General features: G+C 41.2%; 1 protein-coding gene across 7 annotated transcripts in view; it reads left to right on the forward strand.

The window, feature by feature from the left end:
- Positions 1-15,561, forward strand: part of ZKSCAN1 (zinc finger with KRAB and SCAN domains 1) — a 44,510-nt gene extending 28,949 nt beyond the window's left edge. Inside the window, exons 1-4 of one of the 7 annotated variants that reach the window (XM_028506576.2) lie at positions 3,014-3,149; positions 11,864-12,351; positions 12,639-12,831; positions 14,272-15,561. In XM_028506576.2, the coding sequence (XP_028362377.1) occupies positions 11,959-12,351; positions 12,639-12,831; positions 14,272-15,110 (1,425 nt within the window). In that variant the 5' untranslated portion in view covers positions 3,014-3,149; positions 11,864-11,958 and the 3' untranslated portion in view covers positions 15,111-15,561. Of the gene's footprint in view, positions 1-3,013; positions 3,283-8,701; positions 8,717-11,225; positions 12,352-12,638; positions 12,832-14,271 lie in introns of those variants that run through there. The other 6 variants (XM_036019880.1, XM_028506567.2, XM_036019881.1 and 3 more) reach the window with 6 other exon arrangements.
- Positions 15,562-16,944: the final 1,383 nt, after the last annotated feature.

Genomic DNA, 16,944 nt, shown 5'->3' on the forward strand with positions numbered 1-16,944 from the left:
AAGTGGGAGAGTATGGAGGTCATTTAAATGAGAAAGAGGAACTGTGGACCCTCAGAGTGCCCAAGGGCAGTTCAGACATTTGACACTCCAAGATTCAGAAGCAACTTTCAGGCATGATTGTGGAACTGCTATAGGTGAACTTTGGGACAATCATATGTGATAATTTAAAGGGGTAAGAACATCCACATGCATTTTGTGAGAGAAAAAGGATTAATCAAGACTAGGATCAATGAATTGAAATTATAGGAATGCAGATTTTTGCTTTAATTGAAAGAATTTTTACCAATGAGAACTCTCCTGAAAGAAGGAACTGTCCTCTAAAGTAGTAAGCTCCCTGCGACAGAAATGGTTAGAAACAGAGGACTGCCCTGGCCAGTGTGGTTTGGTTGATTGGAGCTTCATTCCCTACACTAAAAGGTTGCGGGTTCAATCCCCGGTCAGGGCACATATAGGAAGCAACCGATTGATGTTCTTCTCTTACATCAATATTTCTCTCTCCCTCTCTCTCTTTCTCTCAAAGCAATGAAAAAATGTCCTCAGGTGAGGATTAAAAAAAAACAGGACTATCAGAAAGGAAGTTTTCATTTTACAGTAGGTCAGACTGTAGATCCCTAAGATGATACATTCATTCAGTCACCCCTTACTGGTCTCATCTCTATTATTGACCATATCTGTAATACTTGATTACATATCTGCTAAGAACTGCATGTATTTTTCATTTTATTTTCCCCTGGTGCCTTAACACAATGCCTGACACATTGTAGGTTCTTGGTGTTTTTTAAATTAATTTATTGGAAGAGTATGAGGTCCCTAAAAATCAAAACCATTCTGAAAAGGAAATGCCAGTGATACATTACAGCAAGTCACCAGTACATTGGCTAACTTTTTCTTTGTCTGTTTTGTTGTGTTCTTGTCATATGGCCATGGTTATATTAATGGAAGAAAATAATATATCATTCTAAGTTAGCTTATTTTAATATCATATGATTTGGATGGACTTCATTTTGGTATCTCTGATGGTATCTTTTAGAATCTGTTGAGACCTAGTAATGACATGGGATTGAATTAGAAAATTTGGATTCTACCCTAAGCTCTGCTACTAGTGTGCCTTGTGCCTGACTTCTTCAGGCATTGGTTTCTTCATCGAAAAACAAGAGCTTAACCAGATTATCCTTAAGGCTTCTCTTGGTATTAGTCTTATGTGACTACGTCCCTCTGCTCAGAATTGGAAGGATTCCTTAAGCCCCAGCACCACAACTTACTGGTTGCATGACTAGGTGAAGATCAAAGATCCTTTGACTAAGTGGCTGGATAGAGCATGGCCAAAGCATCAACACATGTGTGGCTAATTGAACAGATGCAGGTTTCCTGGTTTCCTCCCTCAGTCCTAGTGATTCTGTTCCCTTTAACCATTTATTCTTTCTCCAGCTTATGCAGAGGAAGTATAGAACTTAAAAGCGTAGGCTCTGGAGAATGAAAGCCAAGTTTGAATCTTAACTTTCCCACATATCACTTGTATGACACTGAAAAAGTTACTTTCCTTTCTGAGCCCGTTTCCTGACCTATAAAATAAAGATTTTACTATTTCACTGGGGTAGGTATTCTCAGGATTATAATATTTCATAGGATTGATATAATGAAGAAAAAGGTGTGTAGTAGATTGTTTCCAAAGAGAGTTGCATCATCTCCCAGCCCACATACTCTTGCAGTGTGACTAAAAGATAGAATCTGTTTTTCTTCCACTTGAATGTAGCCTAGAGCCCTATTTTAACAACAAAAATGTGGTGAAAACGATGCTATATAACTTCCAAGGCTGGGCCCTATACATCTACAAGTTCCACCTTGATCTCTTAAAATGCTCCTCTTGGGGATCCCAGTCATAATGTGAAGACGGCCCAAGCAGCCATGCCAACAGACTCACATGGAAGAGCATGGGGGCCCCAGGCCAACATCCCCATTGAACTTCAGTCTGTGGGCCAACACCAACTGCCAGCCATACCAGCTCCTCGGTTGATACCACAGGAAGCAGAACAGCCCAGCCAATCCAGATTTGCGAGGTTGAGTGAGAAACAATAATCGATGTGTTAAGGTACAAAGTTTGGGGGTGGTGTTTCATACAGCAATAAAGAACTGAAACCAAGCATTTAACACAGTACCTGGCCCATAGTACTCAAGGGAGGTGTGCAGAGGGAGTGGTAATGGTGAAAGTGTTGTAAAAAGTTTCCTTCTCCTTGCCCTGGCTGCCATGGCCCAGGTGGTTGGGTGTGATTCCGCAAAGCAAAATGTCATGAATCTGATTCCCAGTTAGGGCACCTGCTTGGGTTATGCCTAGTCCCCAGTTGGGGTGCATGTGAGAGGCAACCGACCTGGGTTTCTCTCTCATGTTGATGTTTCTCTCCCTCTCCTTCTACCTCCCTTTCCTTCTAATTTTTTTTTTTTTTTACAGTTTTCTTCCTCCTATTAAGGGGAAAACTAATAGGAGTCTGGGGCAAGCTGTAGGAAGATGTTAAAGATCACCTAACCCCCAAAATTCATTCTGCTAAATTGTCCTTCCCATTCCTAGGGCTCTTCCACTTCTTCAAGACAACACAAGATGATGCAGGAAGTGGCCATTTTTGAGTAGCTCTTTTTTGATAAAGTCCTTCCTTGTATAATACTTTTAAAACCAGTTCCTTGGTTCCTATAACAAAAACTTCTTTTTCAAATGACAACACTTCACATATTAGAAAACTAAGACAGCTTTGTCCCTCATTCCGCCCCCTCCCCACCCCCATCTTCTACCTAAGGTAAGAACAAATGCTCCAAATTCTCTCAGGTGGAATGTCACGGTGTTCAGACCTCATCCCTCCCAATTTGCTCATTTCTGGCCAAAGCTGCCTTCTTCATGTCGGACCTTACTTAGTCAAAACCTAAAAGGGGCGGAACGACAAGACCCGTGTGGATTTACTTTGGTGGCAACTCCGTTCGCACTGGAAAAGCCTCGATCTCGTGCGTACACCAAGACACCGAGATGCCGGTATCTCCCGAATTCCTAGAGGGGTCTCTGCGGCCGCGCACTACTGTGAGAGGGCGGTGCTATGACGCACTTCCGGCTGCGCCAGCCGCGGTGCGTGTTTAGGTGTCCCCGCGCCAGGAGAGCCTGACTCACGGTGAGCCTCCTCATCCTCGGTTAGCTTGACGGGCGGAAGAGGGATCCTAGGTGAACCGTTTCGGAGAGGAAGGAGTGGGTGTACAGCTGTGGCCCCCGAGGACCCCACCAGGCCGGTCTTGGAAGGGCTATAGGTAGGACCCCTGTACCCCTGCCCAGCCCCAGAGGCGCTTGTTCCTTGGAAAGCCTTTTTCTCCTCCCAGGGCCGTAACAAATGAAACTTTGTTTCGCAGTTTCCAGGCAGTTTCTTATGCGCTCCCTGAGTCGAACAGGGGCTGCCATTTCTATTTTCCTGACTCTCAATGGGAGTCCGAACTCTGGGCTAATTGATGAAACACGCTGGAGGGGTTTGGGGACCTCCTCTGAGAAACCCAGCCTTTTTAGAAGTCCTGGGTTATGTCTGATCAAGGGAGTAAATAGTCCGCTTGGTCGTTGTTATGTTAGAAAGCGTGCCAATAACAGGAATCTGCTCAAGTTTGGAAACACGGTATTTGGGGACCATTTGTTAACAGAGTTTGTCCAGAGAAAGGTGATCTGGCTAGTGAGGTACTTGGAAGTCTGTGCTATTTAAGGAACAGTTGAAACAACTGTGGATAAGAAAAGAGTTAAGAAGCAAGAAGATTGTTTTCAGGCAGCATAAGGTTACTATGGAGAAAGTAAGTTTGGTATAGGACTGAAGTGTGAAGACAAGTTAAAAAAGTTATGCACAATTTGATTTGATTTAAAGAAAAGTTGGAATCATCTCACAGAATTTTGGGCCTCAAAATTATCAGATTTGCCTGCCTGGGAGTTTTCAGGTGCAGACTTTGTGTACATTAAAGGCATTCTAGCATTAAATTGTTACAATCTACGATCATTTGATTTATTTATGCCTGATTTTCCAAATGGATTTGGGGCACTTTTATAAGAATACACATGCTTTGGGAAACCGGCATAAATGGAGGGGAGGGAAAAAACTGGGAACAGAACAAAAGCTTTCTTTTTTATAGACCATGAACTTTTGCTTCATGGATGTCTTTAGCCTAACATTCTAGACAACCTAAAAACGTAGTTCACAGCAGTTGAAGACAATCTGAGTTAGTAAGGAAGCCTCCATTTTCTGTGTACATGCTTTTTGATTTTATGAGCATTTTATTAAGAAAAATTCAGCCCTGACTGGTGTGGCTCAGTGGAATGGGTGCTGTCCTACAGACTGAAGGGTCACCAGTTTGATTCCTGGTCAGGGCACATGCCTGGGCTGCAGGGCAGGTCCTTGGTTAGGGGTGTACAAGAGGCAACCCATCAATGTTTCACACATCCGTGTTTCTCTCCCTCTCTCCTTCTCTTCTCCCTTCTCTAAAAATAAATAAATAAAATATTTTAAAGAAAAATTCAGAAACCAAGACCTGGAGGGCTCCCCTAAATGAACCTTTAGACAAACTCAACATGAACAAATGTGAAATTATTGGCTTTCTTCAGGTGGAAAAAAAAACCAACCCAGAGGATTATCAGATTTGTTTTTTTTATTATTTGCCGGTCAGAGGGGTGGGAGGATTTTCTTTATTGTAACTAAGGTTGAGCATCTTTGCATGGGTTAATTGTTCAGCTGAGATTTGAAAGGCAAGTAGAGTCTATGGCCATACCACCCTGAATGCTCCCAATCTCGTCTGAAAGATGAGTAGACTCAGTGCCCTTATGAGAACTGGGCATTGAGTGAGCATAGGGAATGAGAAAGGGAGTGATGACTGAAAAGGGAGGCAGAGGCCAGATTGGGATTTCTTTGCCATGCAAAAAGTTTAATTATAAACAGCTGGGTGACATGAGCAAACTTAAGTGTTTTTAAAAATATTTTAAAAATTGTTTTCATTTGTATTGATTTTAGAGAGAGAGAAACATATTTGTTCCACTTATTTATGCATTATTGGTTGCTGCTTGTATGTTCCCTGACCAGGGATCGAACCTGCAACCTTAGCATATTAGGACCACAGTGTAACCAATTGACCTACCCAGCTAAGGGCAGCAGATTTAACCTCTGCAGATAGCCTTTGAGCCTGTGGAGATAGAATTCCCAAACTGGAAAATGGCCTATGTGATTTCAGAGGATGAAGGACTATTATAATGTTGCCAACTAGTTCAAAACTAAAAGTATTTGATAAAATTAAAAAATAGGCTTTGTGCTATGTTTGAAATAGATCTGTAGAAACTATTTCATTAGGCCAATATTCTGACAGTTACTGGAAGAAAATAAAAAATTAACTATTATTGCTGACAAGGCATGTGCCTTTTAAAAAATAATCCTAGCCCCAGCTGGTGTGGCTAAGTTGGTTGGAGCATTGTCCCATGACTGAAAAGTTTTAGGTTTGATTCCTGGTGAGGGCACATACCTAGGCTTCGGGTTTGATCCCCAGTCCAGGCATGTACGGAAGCAAACCAATTGATACTTCTTTCTTGCATAGATGTTTCTCTGCCTCTCTCCTTCCCCCTCTCTCTAAAAACAGTGAAAAAATGTCCTTGAATGAGAAAAATAATCATAAAAGAAAATGGCTTTACAACTTTTTAAATGTCTGTTGAATTCTAAGAATGGTCTGCTTCAGTATCATAAGTGTTGAAGTTCATAAGTGAAGTTCATAACAGTCACATTTCTCTTTACCACCCTTCCATAATAGAACAGCATTTACTAAAGCTGCTCTTTACCCCAAACCCCCATATTTTTAATTTAAATAAACATTTTAAGATAGTTTTAGAGAAGCTCAAAGATAATACAGTGAGTGAGTTCCTATCTGTTTCTCACCCAGTTTCCCTTGTTAACATTTTACGTTACTGTGTACGTCTGTCACAACTAAGGAACCAACATTGGTACATTATAGTTAACTGAGCTCCACCATTTATTCAGATTTTATTAGTTTTTCCCTAATGTCCTTTTCTTTTCCCTGATCCCATCGAGGATACCACATGACATTAATCTTCATGTCTACTTAGTGTACTTTGGTCAGTGGCAATTTCTCAGTTTTTCCTGGTTTTTGGTGAAGTTGACAGTTATTTGGGGACTACTGGTCAGTTATTTTTGTAAAATGTTCCTAAATGTTTGTCTGATGTTTTTCTCATGATTAGACTGGGTTTATGCATTTTGAGGAGGAAGACTGCAGAGGGAAGTGCTCTTCTCTCTGTTTTGTTTTGTTTTTTATTGACTTGAGAGAGGGAGAGGAAAACATCAATTTGTTGTTTCACTTATTTGTGAATTCATTGCTTGAGTCTTGTATGTGCCCTGACCAGGGATTGAACCAACAGCTTTGGTGTATTGGGATGACACTCTAACCAACTGAGATACCCAGCCAGGGCAAAGTAATTTTTTTCATACCAGGACATATGACTTATCACTGATGGTATTAATCTTTTTTTTTTTTTTTAATTATAGGGCAGACCTGTCTCCCAGATCCTTTCCTTTAAGTTCTGAACTATGAAATACTAAATACTAATTCTTCCCTTTATTAACAGTAAAAAAAATTATGCATTCATAACAGTAATAGTATTCAGAAACACATTGAGCTAAAGTTGTTATACTGTTTACATTATTTGCTCAGATGTTCATTGAAAAGGACCAAAGAATTTTTAAAAATTGTTTTTATTAAGGTAGCATTGGTAGTATCATTAAATAAATTTCAGGTGTACAATATTATAGTTCGATATCTGTATACTCTATTTCATGCTCCTCACACCAAAAATCTAGTTTCATTCATTACCATATATTTTGACCCCTTTACCAATCTTGCCCTTCCCCCTCTGGTAGCTACCATTATGATGCCTGTATCTATGAGTTTGTGTTTGTTTTGTTTGTTCATTTGTAATTTTTGTGTTTTTTTGTATTCTACATGTGAGTGAAGCCATATAGTTATTTTCCTTTTCTGGCTGACCTGTCTCACTTATCCTCAAGAACTAACCATGTTGTCGCAGATCGCAGTGTTTCACCTTTTATGGCAGAGTAGTGTTCCATTCATGCAGATGCCGGCAAGCAGTGTCCACAGCATTGTGGCTGAGACAAGACAAATTCACACGGACTACCGAGTCCTTTGGAGGAAAAGGAACAGTGTGGCCACGCTGTCCGGGAGAGCACGGAACCTTGCGTGGACAGGCTTTTATTGACTTTAATTTGCATAGGAATACAGAGCGTTTATGGAAAGCTCATCAGTCATTGTCAGGCAGTAATAATCAAATAGATAACATTCTCTGAGGGCTTATTTTGAGTCAGGGTCAGATAGCAAAAGGGCCATAAAACTGGGGAGATAGACTCATTTCATGCTTGGACCCTTACCGTTTAAATTGAGGGTATTAGCAAAGCAGGTTTCACAGGATTTTATGCATTCTTTCTCAGGCCTGATTGCCCCGGGGAACCTGCCCTTTCCAGCACAGGGCCGCACCCACCTCCAGCATTGTTTCAGACTTAGGTCAAGCAGGGGAAGTAAGGCAGCCAAGAGATTAGGAGACTTCTTGCAGACAGAATGAGGACTCAGGCTATGTCAAAGCCAAGGGGTAGCCCTGCCTGGCGTAGCTCAGTGGATTGAGCGTGGGCTGGGAACCAAAGTGTCCCAGGTTCGATTCCCAGTCAGGGTACATGCCTGGGTTGCAGGCCATAACCCCCAGCAACCTCACATTGATGTTTCTCTCTCTCTCTCCCTCCCTCTCTCTCTCTCTCCCTCTCTCCCTCTCTCCCTCTCTCTCTCTCTCTCTCTCTCTCTCTCTCTCTCTCTCCCTCTCCCTCTCCCCCTCCCTTCCCTTTCTAAAAATAAATAAATAAAATCTTTAAAAAAAAGCCAAGGGGTGAGGGTCCATCACCCCCTTTCTACACAGCCCCCCAAGTCCTTCCCTGAAGGCCCCCTTGTGACCGTGCCTGTCTTAGGTAGTCCCTCCCTTGAGGATTCTTACACGCCATCAGCTAACTGGTCATGCACTGGGGGCAAGGCAGGGTGAAGTAAAGTGGGCAGAGGTGGTGCTACTGCCAGAGAGTCTCCTTAGTGGCTTAGGGTCCCAAGGTCTGTCACTCAGCCTTAGTCATGGGGGGGGGGGGGGGTTACAGTTTCTGGAACCAGGCAGGGCAGTTCCCAACATTCCATAATGATGTTAATTTGGATCTGGTGGGTGAGGTGGTGTTTGCCGTGTTTTTCCCCTATAGTTACTTTCTCCCAGCCCCCTTTTTTTTTTTTTTTTTTTTTTTTTTTAATTTTAAATTTTTTTATTTCTTAATGTTTTATTATGCTATTATAGTTGTCCCAATTTTTCCTCCTTTGTTCCCCTCCACCTAGCCCGCCCCCAAATTCCGTAATCTATCTTCACACTGTTTTCTATGTCCATGGGTCCTGCATATATGTTCTTTGACTGATCCCTTCACCTTCTTTCAAATCCCACCTGACTCCTCCCCTCTTAAAGCCATCAGTCTGTTACATGATTCTCTGCCTCTGGTTCTATTTTGCTCATTAGTTTATTTTGTTCATTAGGTTCCTCTTATAAGTGAGATCGTATGGTATTTGTCTTTCACTGACTGGCTTATTTCACTTAGCATAATAGTCTCCAGTTAAATTCATGCTATCACAAAAGGTAGGAATTCCTTCTTTTTTTCTGCCATATAGTGTTCCATTATATAAATATACCACAGTTTTTTGATCCACTCATCTATTGGTGGGCATTTAGGCTATTTCCAAGTCTTGGCTTTTGTAAAGAGCGCTGCTATGAACATAGGGGTGCATAAGTTCTTTTGAATTAGTGTTTTGGGATTATTAGGGTATATTTCCAGCAGTGGAATTTCTGGGTCAAAAGGCAGTTCCATTTCTGGTTTGTTTTTTTTTTTGAGGAAATTCTATACTGTTTTCCACAGTGGCTACACCAGTCTGCATTCCCACCACAGTGAATGAAGATTCCCTTTTCTCCACATCCTCTCCAGTACTTGTTTGTTGTTTTATTAATGATGGCCATTCTGACCAGTGTGAGGTGGTACCTTATTGTGGTTTTAATTTGCATCTTTCAGAGGGCTAGTGATTTTGAGCATTCTTTCATGTGCCTATGGGCCCTCTGTATGTCCTCCTTGGAGAAGTGTCTGTTCAGGTCCTTCGCCCATTATTTAATTGGACGGTCTGTCTTTCTGGTGTTGAGTCCTATGAGATCTTTATATATTTTGGAGATTAAACCCTTGTCCAATGTATCATTGGCAGATATGTTCTCCCATATTGTAGGTTCCCTCTTTATTTTGCTGGTGGTTTCTTTAGCTGTGCAGAAGAGTTTTAATTTTATGTAGTCCCATTTGTTTATTTTTTCCTTTGTTTCCCTTGCCCTAGGAGATGTATCAGCAAAAATACTGCTGCATGAGATATATGAAATTTTACTGCCTATGTTTTCTGCTATGATTTCACATATCATAACTTATATTGAAGTCCTTTATCCATTTTGAGTTTATTCTGGTGTATGGTATAAATTGATGGTTTAGTTTCATTTTTTTTAGTTTTCATTAGTTTCATGTACCAGTTCAGATCTCCCAACACCATTTATTGAAGAGACTATCTTTACTCCATTGTATGCTTGTGTTCCCTTTGTCAAATATTAATTGACCATAGAGACATGGGTTTATTTCTGGGCTCTATTCTGTTCCATTAATCTATGTGTCTTGTCCCTTCTTATGTCAGTACCAGACTTTTTTGATTATAGTGGCTTTGTAGTATAGTTTGATATCAGGTATTGTAATCCCTCCAACTTTGTCTTTCTCAGGATTGCTAAGGCTATTCATGGTCTTTCTGGTTCCATATAAATTTTTGGAGTATTTGTTCTAGATCTGTGAAATACACCACTAGTATTTTAATAGGAATTGTGTTAAATCCATAGATTGCTTTGGGTTATACGGACATTTTAATGATGTTAATTCTTCCAATCCATGAACATGGTATATGCTTCCATTTATTTGTATCTTTCTCCGTTTCTTTCTTCAGTGTTCTGTGGTTTTCTGAGTATAGGTCTTTTACCTCCTTGGTTAAATTTATTTTTAGGTACTTTTTTGTTGTTGTTGCTATAGTAAATGGGAGGTTTTTTTTAGTTTCTCTTTCTGGTAGTTCATTGTCAGTGTACAGAAATGTCATGGATTTGTGAATATTGACTTTGTATCCTGGTACTTTGCCAAATTTTACTTATTAGGTCAGGTAGTTTTTTGGTGGAGCCTATAGATCTTCCATGTACACAGTTTTGTCTGCAAATAATGACAGTTTTACTGACTCCTTTCCAGTTTGGATGCCTAAGAGTGGTGGAAGTGGACACCCTTGTTTTGTTCCTGATCTTAAGGGAAGTGCTTTTAGTATTTGCCCATTAAGTATGATGTTGGCAGTAGGTTCCTCATATATGGCCTTTATTTTGTTGAGGTATACTCCCTCTATTCCCACTTTTCTGAGTGTTTTTATCATAAATGGTCCTGGATTTTATCAAATGCTTTATCAGCATCTAGTGATGTGATTGTGTGATTTCCCCAGCCCCTTTCTATACTCTCTTTGGAAGCAAGTTGGTAAGTATAGCCTACACTCAAGGAATGGAGATTTAAGCTGCACCTTCTTGAGGGGAGTATCTACATAAATTATTTGGAATAATTCTGTATGGGAGATTTGTCTTTTCTCCTCTATTTATTTATTCAGTCACCTTTTTTCACGTCAGTATGGGCTTATGGATATTTATTCTATACTTAAGGTTACAAGCCAGTACTACATTATGTATTTTGTAACTCAGGCTTCTGTGTCCCTTTGACATGCCTCACTGTTGTTGATGGTTTTTTTTTAAATACTTACTGGCATTACAAGATGGTCCAGGTTCATCTTCAGTATTCTCCGACCTAGAATTAGCCATTTCTCCATGTCTGGTTCCTTTAATGGAGAATGATGTTTAGAAACCAAGATGTGGGCACACACACTTATCTAACTCTGTATCAACCTCTGTCTATATTACACTGAACATAAGTTCATACTGCCCTATTTTTCAAAGATTTTATTATTTTTAGAAAGAGAGGAAGAGAGGGAGAAAGAAGGATAGAAACATCAATGTGACAGAGTAACATCAATCAGCTAAATTTTAAAAAGGATAAAATATATAGTATTTGTATAGTGGTAAATAATTTGAAGGAAAAGAAGAGGAGGAAAAGGAGTTCCATGTAAGGGAGGGTAGTGTGCAGTTTAAAACAGGGTGGTCGGGGTGCCTCAGCCAGAAGGTGCTATCTGAGTACAAACCTGGAGGAGGTGAGGGAGTGGGCATGCATAATCTCGAAGAAGTGTGTCATCTGCAGGAAGTGTTAGTGGCAGTGTGGACAAGGCTCTGAGGTGGGAGGGTGCCTCACACATCCAGGGAATAGTATGGCTGGTTAGAATGAGCAGAGAGAGAAATATAAGATGAGATCATCTTCAGCTTATATAAGCTTTTTATACACCCTTTCTATGGTCTCTACCTTTATCATCAATATAACTTCATATAACAAACACCCACCTATGTTTTTATCTGTTTGGCTCTTTATTGAGACTGCTGGAGTTTTCCGGCTGTAGGTATCCAAATCTAGGATGGAAACACCTGTGAAAATTGCAGCTTAGCTGAAAACATGGTCAGGAAGCCCAGTCACAACATAGAGGATTCACTAATTTATATAGTTTTCTTTCAAAATATATTTAATGAGTGCCAATTATAGACTGATTCTGTTGTCTGTTTACTTGTATATTTTATTTTCTTAAGTTGACTCTGGAGCCCTAAAGAACCAGAAATCCAAAGGAAGTAGTATTCCTGCTACACAGAGCCCTATCTTTAGTGAAGCTATTTCCGGAGTCCATATGATGACCAAAGTGCCTCGCATGGCCACAGGTGTGGGCCCTAGGCCTCCACAGGAGCAGGTGGGGCCCGTGATTGTGAAAGTCAAGGAGGAGAAAGGGAAGTGCTTTCCTAGCCTGGAGATGTTCCGTCAACGCTTCAGGCAGTTTGGGTACCATGACACACCTGGACCCCGGGAGGCCCTCAGCCAGCTCCGGGTGCTCTGCTGTGAGTGGCTGAGGCCAGAGATCCACACCAAGGAGCAGATCCTGGAGCTGCTGGTGCTTGAGCAGTTCCTGACCATCCTGCCCCGGGAGCTGCAGGCCTGGGTGCAAGAGCACTGTCCAGAGAGCGCTGAAGAAGCTGTCACTCTCCTGGAGGATCTGGAGCAAGAACTGGATGAACCCGGACAGCAGGTAGGCTGGGGGAAATCTTTTTTTATCCTCTGAGATTGGGAGCATAGTATTCCAGGCAGGAATGGGTTTGTCCCTACAATACAAAGAGGTAAAGGAAAGTTTCTGCTGAGTTAGAGCACATGTCCTTCTTTTTTCCCTACTACCTATACTGGCTTTAGCCTTGAGAGTTGAAGGGAGGTGTTTTTCTTTTCTCTTTCCTAGAGATTCTATATAGCTCTCCTAATATTTTCTTTCATTTTAGTTAAAGTAAGCTTTGCATAAACCTAGCCATTCCTCATCGTCTCTAGGTTTCACCTCCTCCAAATGAACAGAAACAGGTGTGGGAGAAGATGTCGTCTTCAGGAACGGCAAAGGAATCCCTGAGCAGCACACAGACATGGTCTGTGGAGACAAGTCCCAAATATGAATCTTGGGGACCCCTGTACATCCAAGAAACTGGGGAAGAGCAGGATTTCACTCCAGAGCTGAGACAGAACCAAGGTAGGAACCATCTGTAAGGTCCTTCCTCGGTGCCCCAGGCCTTTGTGGTTGAAGAAACAGACTAACTCTGATCACTGATTGTGAGGTGGTTCCCTGGATTGACCTGATAGTTTTGGCTGACTAGGCAGAATGAGTTCCATCTCCTCACTCAGGTGTGTTCCAGTCAAGGTCCTGGCATGGGAACAGATATCGCAGTCTAATAAGTTCAGCTGAAGTGAGTTTAATAAAGGGACTGTTTATGGAGGTGTAGACAGGTTGAGTGAATAAATTAAGAGATGGTTAATCTAATAAACTTGTTAATGATTTACTGAACCTGTTTTAATTAGCTTTGGATTATGTATAAATGGTCCCTGGTAAATTCTTTTTCAACCTCTGCCTCATTAGGGTATTTAAAATTTTTAACTTTTAAGTTACTTATTTCCCACACATAGTGCATGGCAACTTGAAGGGAAGCCTGTATAAGTAGCCAAATGATTGCTCACCGTGGAGACTGAAAGAGATTTTAGCTCCTGCTGGTACAGTTATCAGCAGACAGTGAGTAGGGGCGAGCCTGGAAGCAGCTGAGTGGTTACGCTGGCAAAGGAAGGAAATAGATGGTCAGGTGGAGACAGATGGAAGGATAAGAGAAGAGGGAGTTAGAAGAAAGTACCTTTGTCAACTGGGGCTTCTGTACCTGTGGAGGGATCACCGTGCTCAAGGACAGCCCATTTTTCAGAGGGAGCTTCTCTTCTCCCTTTTTCCGTGTGTGGACGGTTAAATGGAGTTTTAGTGGTGTGACTGCCTAGGGAAATGCTCTAAAAAGATGTACTGCTTTGATCTGATTTCAACAGTGTTACTTTATAATAAAAGAATTACAAGACATAGCCAATGTATAATAGATTAAATGGACTTCGGTGGGAGTTAAGTACTTACTTTCATTCAAATTAATAAGGATCTTGGACTGGAATGATTATAGATGGACTGAACATTCTCTTTTATTGCTTTTGTATTCAACTTCTGTGAGCATATGAATTTTTCTGACTTTGCCACTAGCCTCTTTTCCCTTAATTATCCTTTTTATTTTCCTTAATCAAATTTGACCCTTCAGCAATCTTTCTTGTTTCATTCTTCCTGGGCATCACCCATTTCCTTTGCTGCTATCCCAGTGTACTTGGTTTTGCCTTACTGCCCTTTGTATAATAAAGTGTTTCTCCTGGCAGAAAAAAACAGGTGCTCTTTATGCCATAATAGTTTCTGGTAGGGGCCTGGTGTGACAGTCTGGTATTGTAAACTAGATTTGATGATGGCTCATTTGTTTCATTGTGGTATTGTGACCTCTCCGAGCAGTATTTGGTCACCCTTCAAAACTCATCAATATCACCTGATGGTTCTCTTTGTCCTTTAACGGTTTCTTCTCAGAACAGGAAACAACTCACATCCTTATTCTGTTTATTGTTTCAGATTGTAAATCGAACACCCAGAATGACGAATCAACAGATAAACAGAAAAATTCTGAAGAATCTCATGCAGAAGAATTCAAAAAGGATATTATTCCCATGGTTATTGCCAGTAAATGTGAGGCCAGGTCAGAAAGGCAGTGGGTAAATCTTGAGAAAGAAAGAGGAACAAAAACCCCTCTCCTAGGCAAAGGTTCCAAGAAAGGTAGAGAACTAGTGCCCACTAAACCTGCCCCAGGGGAGAGACGTTACATATGTGCTGAGTGTGGAAAAGCCTTTAGTAATAGCTCAAATCTTACTAAACACCGGAGAACACACACTGGGGAGAAACCCTATGTGTGCACCAAATGTGGGAAAGCCTTTAGCCACAGCTCAAACCTTACCCTTCACTATAGAACACACTTGGTGGACCGGCCCTATGACTGTAAATGTGGAAAAGCCTTCGGTCAGAGCTCAGATCTCCTTAAACATCAACGAATACACACTGAGGAGGCACCATATCAGTGCAAAGATTGTGGGAAAGCTTTCAGTGGTAAAGGCAGCCTCATTCGGCACTATCGAATACATACTGGGGAGAAACCTTACCAGTGTAATGAATGTGGGAAGAGCTTTAGCCAGCATGCAGGTCTTAGTTCTCATCAGAGACTCCACACCGGAGAGAAGCCATATAAATGTAAGGAGTGTGGAAAAGCCTTCAACCACAGCTCCAATTTTAATAAACATCATAGAATCCATACTGGGGAAAAGCCCTATTGGTGTGATAACTGTGGAAAAACGTTCTGTAGTAAGTCAAATCTTTCCAAACACCAGAGAGTCCACACTGGAGAGGGAGAAGTGCTTTAACCGTCAAGTATGCTCTCGGTGATTTTTTTGTTTTTGTTTTCTTAACTTTAGAACAAGAATGCTAGGGAGAAGCCAGGTAATTGTAATAAAAACTTCAGTGGTAGATTTTGTTTCACTCAATATCAAGGGACGCTGGAGGAGTGAGGGCGGTGGCATTGTTGTAGGGGAGGTCCTGGAGGGGGTGGTGGACTCTGCACTCGCCAGCGAAACTGGTTCAGGATCCCCTCACCACACTTGAGGACCTGTTAACCATGCCAGCATTGCCTTGTGTATAGTTAAAATGTGTATCGAGTACAATTACGGAGAAACATTGTAACTGTTTTAACATGCGTTCAAGATTTGTGATTTGTAAAGAATTGAGCCATTTGAACACAATCCAATCTGATGCAGAATAAATGTATAATGTCTTGTAATGCTTCAGGACTGATATAATAAATGGTACATATATCAACTTATTCTAGGAAAAAAATTGTTCCTACTGGTTTACCTTTTGGAAAATTTGAATTCGGGATAAATAGAACATTTAGTACTTGCGAATGAATATATGTATTAGGAAATTGCAGTAGAGTGTAGAGTAGCTGTATCTTGGACTACATTGTGCTGTTTTTTTCTGCCTACTGAAAACATTTCATCATTGGGAACATTTTGTCAGCCTCTGTGCGTTTTGGTTGTGTATATTCTGTCTTTGCCAAAGTCTGAAAATCTGACACTCCCTGAGAATCTTCCTTCTTCTGAACTCCAGAAGTCAATAATACACAATTTGATTACCTGAAGTCCATCCTGTCTTTTCCTTCTGACTGTAGTCTCTTTGATTTCTTAAGATTCTTCTTTATACTTTATAAAAAGTCTTTTGGCTGGTAGGTTCTCCTGTTTAACCTACAAACCCAGCTGCTTCACTCCTTCCTCTTGTCACTTGCTTATTGTGGTATTCTGAGTTGTTTTCACCTCTTAGTAGTAGTCACTAAAATAGTGTTTTGTCTACTGCTGCAGCCATAGTGGTCAAGCAAACCTGATATGCCAGGATTAGAGACAGCAAGAAAGTGTCACGTCTAGTACCAGCTCTGATCTCTGGAAATTGCCTGTATGTCATCTTGGGATCAGATTAAACTATTGGTAACAGGTCTTTATGCAACAGCCAAATGTATTAGGGAGAGAATCGTTACTGAAAAAAATCAATTATACTTGAAATCTGAAATATTCTTACTGTTCCAGTAGCTTATTGATGACCTGGATGTCCTATTAGCACCTTAACTCTTAGTACCTTTTATGTAAGTTCTGTTTATGCGTTAACCATGATGGAGGCCCACAGAGAATTTCATGATTACCGGTAGATAGCCGCTAATTATCTGTAGGGCCCCTGGAGCTGCTTCGCATGAGGGAAATAAAGGAAGAGCCTGCTAAGCCTGAAGGCCTGCCTCTCATTCTGCTTTGGTGAGGTGGCTGGGTCCCACGTCTGTACTAGCCCTTATTTTCCTGACACCTTCTGTGCAGTGGGTACTTTCTGAGGGACATTGATACGTGACACAAAGATCTACACACTTCATTTCAGCTTCCGTAGATCCCTCTGTAAGTTGAAGTCCTCAGATCTTGTCTCCAGACTCAACCTTATTCTTTGCAGGCCCCTAATCTAGACAAGCTGTTTGCCACAGCCCAGGAGACCATGAAATCTTTACTCCAGGCCACTTCTCCCTCTGTACAAAGTTGGTGCCAGATACACTGCTTGCAACTCTGCCCACTGGGTTTCTCACACTGGCCCTAGGGCCATTCCTGAGGAAAGTGAATCAACAATGCCTTCTTGATTCACACTAACATTACGTGTCCTCTCTGCAGAACT

Source organism: Phyllostomus discolor, chromosome 3 (genome assembly GCF_004126475.2).
Source record: "Phyllostomus discolor isolate MPI-MPIP mPhyDis1 chromosome 3, mPhyDis1.pri.v3, whole genome shotgun sequence".
In the NCBI taxonomy this organism is placed as follows: Eukaryota; Metazoa; Chordata; class Mammalia; order Chiroptera; family Phyllostomidae; genus Phyllostomus; species Phyllostomus discolor.